The sequence below is a fragment of the Oncorhynchus kisutch genome, linkage group LG10, assembly GCF_002021735.2.
Source record: "Oncorhynchus kisutch isolate 150728-3 linkage group LG10, Okis_V2, whole genome shotgun sequence".
NCBI lineage: Eukaryota > Metazoa > Chordata > Actinopteri > Salmoniformes > Salmonidae > Oncorhynchus > Oncorhynchus kisutch.
The window spans coordinates 5,956,116-5,965,253 of NC_034183.2; the positions used below are offsets into that span (position 1 = coordinate 5,956,116).

Consider the following 9,138-nt stretch of genomic DNA (forward strand, 5'->3'; position numbering starts at 1 on the left):
ACAGAAATCAACACCATATAAACTATTACCAAACAGAAATCAACACCATATGAAACTACACAAAAAAGAAATCAACACCATATAAACCTACACCAAACAGAAATCAACACCATATGAACCTACACCAAACAGAAATCAACACCATATAAACTATTACCAAACAGTAATCAACACCATATAAACTATTACCAAACAGTAATCAACACCATATAAACTACACAAAACAGAAATCAACACCATATAAACCTTCACCAAACAGAAATCAACACCATATAAACTATTACCAAACAGTAATCAACACCATATAAACTACACAAAACAGAAATCAACACCATATAAACCTTCACCAAACAGAAATCAACAACATTTTTGTACTTTCTTGCTGTTTTTACTATTTTAATGAGCCCTGGTGATTAAGATTACCCATGTTTATTAAATGTACATAAAGTAGAATTCAAACTCCGTATATAACTGATATCTGCTCACCTTCAGAGCTATATGCCTACAGCTTGGGAGTTAACTTACCTTGTGTCTTGGTCTTGTAGCTCTCGTCCAGGGTGACATAGACCTGCATGATGGGGACCAGCTGGATCTGAACCTGCAGCCCAAAGCTGGTCTGGAGCATCATGTGGAAGGATGAGGGCTTGAACACACTGATGTCAGCTTTGGGAAGAAAAACAAATGTCAGTTGGGAACAAGACTGAAAGAGCTCCTGCTGAGACAGAGGTTGTCCTAATATAGACACCGTACACTAATGTCAGCTGGGAACAAGAATGAAAGAGCTCCTGCTGAGACTGAGGTTGTCCTAATATAGACACCGTACACTAATGTCAGCTGGGAACAAGACTGAAAGAGCTCCTGCTGAGACAGAGGTTGTCCTAATATAGACACCGTACACTAATGTCAGCTGGGAACAAGACTGAAAGAGCTCCTGCTGAGACAGAGGTTGTCCTAATATAGACACCGTACACCAATGTCAGCTGGGAACAAGACTGAAAGAGCTTCTGCTGAGACAGAGGTTGTCCTAATATAGACACCGTACACTAATGACAGACGGGAACAAGACTGAAAGAGCTTCTGCTGAGACAGAGGTTGTCCTAATATAGACACCGTACACTAATGTCAGCTGGGAACAGAACGGGGGGTTTGGGGGTAATAATCATTCAATTAAATATTATTCATTTTTCATTTAAAAAAAATCTATTTAATCACACTAAACATTACTGTACTTATTACTGTGTCAATAGAATTAGGCAGTTGATATCTATACAGGCGAATGTTTCATTCTATGTTTCATTACATGTTACTGGTTGCATAATCTTTATTATAAACTGGGTGGTTCTAGCCCTCAATGCTGATTGGCTGACAGATGTGGTATATCAGACGGGGTGACAATCCATTTAGTTTTACTGCTCTAATTATGTTGGCAACCAGTTTATAGCAGCAGTAAGGCACCTTGGGGGAATGTAGTATATGGCCAATGTACCATTGGTAAGGGAAGTTGTGTCGTGCCCAAGAACAGCCCTTAGCCATGGTATATTGGCCATATATCACACCCCCTCAGGCCTTATTGTTAATTATTCCATGTCCCACCTGTGTTGTAAGGCAGAGTGATCTGTGCATTGTGGCTGACTTTCCCATCGGCGGTAATCACCAAAGCCTGGAAAACAAAACAACAGCCACGATCAACTAATCCTATTCAACACAAGACTAGCTGTGCAGTATATACATTTCACTTACATGTAAGTACTTATAGTCAGATCCAAAATGATTGGCACCCCTGTTTTCATTCTTTTTCAATACCTCACCCTGCGAGGATAACAACACTGAGCCTTTCTCTACAAGGTTTTAGGAGATTGGAGAACACATTGGGAAGTATCTTAGACCATTCCTCCCATACAGACCAGTGGAAGCATAACAGCCCCATAACATCAAAGATCCACCACCATTTTATACAGCAGGAATCAGGCTCTGTTTTGCATATGATCCTCCTTTTTGACACCAAACCCACCATTGGTGTGTGTGGCCAAAGAGCTTCATTTAATAGTCTTTCTTGCTCATCTTTATCAAGGATGCCTTTTAATTTGGACCTGACTGTAAATACACAGAGATAGTGTATAATATACAACATGTATATGTTCAAGTGTATATGTCAAATCTCCGTCTTTTAATGAAGGAAATACTCACGTTGTTTCTATCATTGTTTAGCAAGACCACAACACTCTTGAGGCAAGTGTCAAACTTCTGTCTTATACAGGGAACCAGCTGGACCAGTACAGTGAACTTTGGACTGGCTTCATCCTGAAACAGAGAAGGGAAAACAAACAAAAAAATGATGAGAAAACGTTGTGACATAAAATGTCATCCACTTCTCATCTAGATTGTCTCTCCAGAAAAGTATAGTGTAATTGTCAGTTACCTTGCTTTCCACCTTGGCTAAGGGGTAGTAACAGTCCCCATGGAAGGTGAACGCTTTCCCATCGAAGGTCGTCACGTGTGAACCCTCCTCAACGGCACATGTAGCAGGGCTGGGCAGACTTTTACAGGACCACTGACCATGATGACAGACACTGAATCACAGACAGACACAGACACAGACACAGAACACAGACACATGATGAAGTCATTTAAAGGACCACTGACCATGATGACAGACACTGAATCACAGACACAGACACACATGATGAAGTCATTTACAGGACCACTGACCATAATGACAGACACTGAATCACAGACACAGACACACATGATGAAGTCATTTACAGGACCACTGACCATGATGACAGACACTGAATCACAGACAGACACAGACACAGAGCACATGATGAAGTCATTTACAGGACCACTGACCATGATGACAGACACTGAATCACAGACACAGACACACATGATGAAGTCATTTACAGGACCACTGACCATGATGACAGACACTGAATCACAGACACAGACACACATGATGAAGTCATTTACAGGACCACTGACCATAATGACAGACACTGAATAACAGGCACAGACACACATGATGAAGTCATTTACAGGACCACTGACCATGATGACAGACACTGAATCACAGACACAGGACAAATTATGAAGTCATTTACAGGACCAAGGATCATGATGACAGACACTGAATCACAGACACAGGACAAATTATGAAGTAATTTACAGGACCAAGGATCATGGTGACAGACCCTGAAACCTTTGACTCACCATTCCTCACGGTCCTGTCTGAATACTTCTCCAGAGTTGTAAACTTTGTCGTGTTTGCACTGACACTGGTCCTGAGTGACACACCCCCTCTTTGAGATGTCATCAAACACAGTCCCTACAGAGTGGTGAAAACAGACAACATGTTACTAACACAGTCCCTACAGAGTGGTGAAAACAGACAACGTGTTACTAACACAGTCCCTACAGAGTGGTGAAAACAGACAGCGTGTTACTAACATCACCACAGTCCCTACAGAGTGGTGAAAACAGACAACGTGTTACTAACATCACCAGTTCTCTATCATCACTGTTATACTGATACATTGAGGTGTGTTCTAGATCTCTATCATCACTGTTATACTGATACATTGAGGTGTGTTCTAGATCTCTATCATCACTGTTATACTGATACATTGAGGTGTGTTCTAGATCTCTATCATCACTGTTATACTGATACATTGAGGTGTGTTCTAGATCTCTATCATCACTGTTATACTGATACATTGAGGTGTGTTCTGGTTAAAGGCTGACCGTGAGGGCAGAAGCAGCCGTCCATCAGGTGTTCTTCACACAGTGAGCTGGTGTCTGAGTGGGTACAGGTATCCATGCAGGGAGAGCCACTCTCCAGATAGACCATGTTGAACGGACACTGCTTCTCTAAGAAAACAAAGGAAATAAATTATAGTGCATTTCATTATTATATGTAAATATGTAAATATGTATATTTTTTTATTTTTTTATTTTTTAAGACATTTGTGTGATCTGAAGCTGACTATGGACAATAAAATAGTTATTTTTTGCATGTGAGTTTTGATCAACAACTCTACTGTCATCCAGTAAATGTGTTCCTGAACACCCAGACAGTTATTGAGATGTCCCATTACCACAGAAGGCTGTTGTTCTCCAGTGGGGGGGCTGTCCCCCGGCGTGGGAGCACTGTCTGGAGTACTCTGCCAGGGTGCTGCAGACACAGAAGCTGTCAGAAGTGTTGCTGCAGCCACACAGGTCCTGAACACAGGCCTGGATGTAGGGCTCAGCGTTCACGACCGCACCACAGGAGCTCCACAACGGCGAGCGCAGGAGCTGGTCACACTGGGCATGCTGAGGAGGAAGGAGGAGGAAGAGGAGGAAGAGGTGAATGAGGAGAAGGTATAGGTGAATGACGAGGAGGAGGTGGAGGAGGAAGAGGTGGAGGAGGAGGGAGGAGGAGGAGGAGTGGGAGAGGAGGAAGAGAAGGAGGAGGAGGAGTTAGAGGTGGAGGAGGAGGGAAAGGAGGAGGAAGTAGAGTTAGAGGTGGAGAAGGAGGGGAAGGAGGAGGGGGAGTTAGAGGTGGAGGAGGAGGGAAAGGAGGAGGAAGTAGAGTTAGAGGTGGAGGAGGAGGGGAAGGAGGAGGGGGATGAGGAAGGGAAGGAGGAGGAGGAGTGGGAGAGGAGGAAGAGGAGGTGGTAGAGGTGGAAGAGGAGGAGGAGGGGAAGGTGGAGGTGGAGGAGTTGGAGGGAGAAGAGGTGGAAGGGAGGGAGAGAAGGAGTAGGAGAGGAGGAGGAGGAGGAGGTGGAGGGAAGGAGTAGGAGAGGAGGAGGGGAAGGTGGAGGTGGAGGAGTTGGAGGGAGAAGAGGTGGAAGGGAGGGAGAGAAGGAGTAGGAGAGGAGGAAGAGGAGGGGGAAAGGATGAGGAAGAGGGAGAAAAGAAGGAGGAGGAGGTTGTTAGTTGCAATACGAATAATATTATGCCAGATTTGAACTTAATTCGTTCCATATGGCAGTCAAATACATCAATAGAATGAAGTGAAGTGAAATACTGTAGTCTACTTGTCAGGCTGAACAGACTGGAGGTAGAACTTACAAACTCCTTGCATGTGTCCTCTTTAGGCTGAACGTCTGCAGGTTCATCTTCCTCTTCCTCTTCATAGGGGTCTTCACAGTCCTCGTTGGGCCTGTGGACCTTCTGTCTGTTTCCAAACTCAATGGGGCTCACTTTACGACCTGCACGGAAATAAAAACAATGTCATCCTTCATCAATAAGTGATTAGAAACACATATAAATGTGTATAAATGTATATTAATGAACTTACAACCTGTGTGTAATTATAATGATGTTACTTGATGTGAGAATATATAACAGTCACTTAGAATATATTAATAAATAGCATGGTAATAATAACAACTAAATAAGTCATTATAAATATTTAGATAAATGCTGACAAAGTCGTTATAAGTGACTATACATGTAATAAATGATCATATTATTGGAATATATTGATTATACTTAACACCATAAAACCTTACAGGAATAAGCTATTATAAATACTTGTACATATTAATATAAATGATTATAAGTGTGTTATAAATGACTATACGTGTTATAATGCTCATGACTCGTGATGCTAATAATTGTTATAAATGCTCACCGTTATGAACAAACTCATTGTGGACTGGAAGGCCATTGAAGTCTCCACAGAGACCACAGGTACGGTTGGTATACTCCGTGTCCAGCTCCACCTAACGCAAACAGTGATGGGTCAACTATGTTCTAAGGTAGACTCAGAGAAATGCCGTTGGCACTGGCAGCAGCACAGATGTTGAGATGAGATACAAGACTTCACTCTCACACAGTCACACACGTGGTATCAGTGCATGTGCACAGGTTCGTTTTACACTGTTCACTGTTTAATGACAGCAGTCAATTTCAGTGAACTTATTGATTCTTACAAAGCGAATAAATAAGTGAATAAATAATTAGACTTCTGTACGCATTCTGTACGCATTCTGTACGCATTCTGTACGCATTCTTCTAAGTACCGTTTTGATTCTTATAAAAGCTTACCATGACGGCATCTTCTCCGTTCCACATGACAACCAGGCCAACCTTGGAGTAGAGTTTGGTGTAAACTGCATTCCTCTCCAGTTGGACTCCTCCGTTGTAGTACGGCAGAGTTACACTGGGAATAAAGACGGAGAATGAGAGAGATGACATAGAAATGTAGCAACGTGTCAATTAACAACAAACAGACACAAAATACAGTTAAATCCTTTGAATTCAAAATGGAATCCCTGGAAATATGTCAGAGTACCGTCTCAGATGGGAATAGCTAACAGCATGATATAAATCCATTACTTTTTACAGAGAGGAAATGATAGATAGATAGATAGATAGATAGATAGATAGATAGATAGATAGATAGATAGATAGATAGATAGATAGATAGATAGATAGATAGATAGATAGATAGATAGATAGATAGATAGATAGATAGATAGATAGATAGATAGATAGATAGATAGATAGATAGATAGATAGATAGATAGATAGATAGATAGATAGATAGATAGATAGATAGATAGATAGATAGATAGATAGATAGATAGATAGATAGATAGATAGATAGATAGATAGATAGATAGATAGATAGATAGATAGATAGATGGAGGGATAGATAGATATAGATAGATAGATAGATAGATAGATAGATAGATAGATAGATAGATAGATAGATAGATAGATAGATAGATAGATAGATAGATAGATAGATAGATAGATAGATAGATAGATAGATAGAAACTTACATTTCTCCATTGACCGCGACCTGAGTCTTGGTCAGGTGGAAGACCAGGTCGTTGATAGTGACCACTACGTGTTTGACCGTAGGGTTCCCCTCAGCCTCAGTAGCCTCGTTCCTCTTCAGGTGCACAGAGAACTCCTGGTAGGACTCAGAGTGGCAGTCGGAGGCCAGGTTGTATTCACACGTCCCTGGGAACTGGTACACGTCTCCATCGAAGGTCTTGAAGTGCTCTCTGCCCCAGGTGCTGCAGATGCTGTTCACATGGTTGGACTGGCGCGCTGAGGAGACGAAAACAGAAAACGTTACCCACTTTAAATGTATGGAATCAGAAAGAGACACAATTTATAACTTTGCTGTAAACTGTACATAACACAGCATGTATTTCAAAATATCCAATTGTATTGTGAATCAAGATATTTAAAAATATGACACTCCTAGACAGACGGCACTCAGATTTGCTCCAACCAAAATTGTCCATAATAACAAAATGTGTCCGTTCTTGACTGATAGTTGACTCGAAATAGATAGAAACCTAATCTAACGCCATCTCTATACAGTATCTATTTCTATGTTTGACTGTTTGTCTTTGTCTGCATAGATCAAAATAAATCACTGCTATTTCCAAAATGATCGTGTATCGTCTTACCTTTCCTGGCTTTCACCTGGATGGCGCTCGTTAGTGGCAGAGCGAGAACACACAACCACAGAGTTGTCCACCCCATAGTTAGTGTCCAGGTGAAGTGGGCTTCAGGTAAAAGTGTAGAGTGCTGCTGGACGGCCTCCTTTATAATGGCATTGTTTAATCTGTGTCTGTCAGTTCACACCCATCAGAAGGAGGATGTCAGACATCTTTATTGAGACATGGTAAACATGTCTATTGACAGGGACAGATTACTGACTGGCCAATCAGATAACATAAGAACATGACATAAGTCATTGCAAAATTTGTAGAATTGCAGGAAATTAGCTTTAAAACAGCAACATTTTCTCTTCGTTGCCAAGAGGGGGGGTTCTCTAAAATGTTATTGTACAGTGCCCCAGATTGGGGTTTATTCCAGCCCTGTCTAAGGAAATTCAACCACTTTCAGAAGTCCCCTTTACTATCTATTATTTCCTTTATTCTGAATGTAAATGTAAAAAAATTAATAAAGCAATGTTTTTAACTTTGGACTTGAAATAAATCCTATATATTCATAATGGGAGACAGTGTCGTGCCTCCTTCAATGATGCATCATTTGATTGTTTAAGGTATAGCACCTCTTAGAAAACAAGGTGATGTCCAGAACCTAAAAGGGTTGTTCGGCAGTCAACTCAGATCAAATCAAATGTATTTATATAGCCCTTCGTACATCAGCTGATATCTCAAAGTGCTGTACAGAAACCCAGCCTAAAACCCCAAACAGCAAGCAATGCAGGTGTAGAAGCACGGTGGCTAAGAAAAACTCCCTAGAAAGGCCAAAACCTAGGAAGAAACCTAGAGAGGAACCAGGCTATGAGGGGTGGCCAGTCCTCTTCTGGCTGTGCCGGGTGGAGATTATAACAGAACATGGCCAAGATGTTCAAATGTTCATAAAAGACCAGCATTTTCAAATAATGATAATCACAGTAGTTGTCGAGGGTGCAACAAGTCAGCACCTCAGGAGTAAATGTCAGTTGGCTTTTCATAGCCGATCATTAAGAGTATCTCTACCGCTCCTGCTGTCTCTAGAGAGTTGAAAACAGCAGGTCTGGGACAGGTAGCACCACATTCAGAGTATCTCTATCGCTCCTGCTGTCTCTAGAGAGTTGAAAACAGCAGGTCTGGGACAGGTAGCACATCCGGTGTACAGCTCAGCTGCACTTGACTCATTTGGGCCCTACAGTTTGAATTCCACTTAAGAATTGTTTTATCAACCTCCAAAAATACTTCCTACTGGGGTTTTCTCATTTATAATCCTGATTGAACCTCTATCAAGTGTAGCTCAGCATCAGTATCACTATTTACATGATCAATATGGACAAATAGCTCAGATTAGAGTCATGATCACTTTATTACATCCTCATAATCGTAAACGCCTCGTACTTCCTGTAATCTAAGGTGAATATGTAAACATTACACAGGTTAAGAGCACTTCAACCGTTCAGTTTAAACTGTGTAGTGATGCATGTACCAGTATGCTTGAGGCCTGAATGACGTTAGCGAAAGAACGTGCCTGAGTCCTGAATGACACCCTAGTCACTATTTAGTACACTACTTTTGACCAGGCCCCATAGGCCCCTAGTTTAAAGTAGTGTACCCTATATAGGGATCCATTTGGGATGTAGCCAGTGTCTGTCCCCCAGCAGCGGCAGCAGCTCAGTAGAAGGGTTCTATAAGGGATATATAAGAG

General features: G+C 41.5%; 1 protein-coding gene across 1 annotated transcript in view; it reads right to left on the reverse strand.

Moving 5' to 3' along the window:
• muc2.1 (mucin 2.1) overlaps positions 1 to 7,510 on the reverse strand; it is a 34,555-nt gene extending 27,045 nt beyond the window's left edge. Inside the window, exons 1-12 of the mRNA XM_031832834.1 lie at positions 7,416 to 7,510; positions 6,774 to 7,047; positions 6,034 to 6,148; positions 5,618 to 5,708; positions 5,053 to 5,192; positions 4,095 to 4,311; positions 3,742 to 3,867; positions 3,211 to 3,325; positions 2,420 to 2,570; positions 2,188 to 2,301; positions 1,594 to 1,660; positions 526 to 663 (exon numbers count right to left, since the gene is read on the reverse strand). Coding sequence (XP_031688694.1) covers positions 526 to 663; positions 1,594 to 1,660; positions 2,188 to 2,301; positions 2,420 to 2,570; positions 3,211 to 3,325; positions 3,742 to 3,867; positions 4,095 to 4,311; positions 5,053 to 5,192; positions 5,618 to 5,708; positions 6,034 to 6,148; positions 6,774 to 7,047; positions 7,416 to 7,491 — 1,624 coding nt within the window. The 5' untranslated portion in view covers positions 7,492 to 7,510. The remainder of the gene's footprint in view (positions 1 to 525; positions 664 to 1,593; positions 1,661 to 2,187; positions 2,302 to 2,419; positions 2,571 to 3,210; positions 3,326 to 3,741; positions 3,868 to 4,094; positions 4,312 to 5,052; positions 5,193 to 5,617; positions 5,709 to 6,033; positions 6,149 to 6,773; positions 7,048 to 7,415) is intronic.
• Positions 7,511 to 9,138: the final 1,628 nt, after the last annotated feature.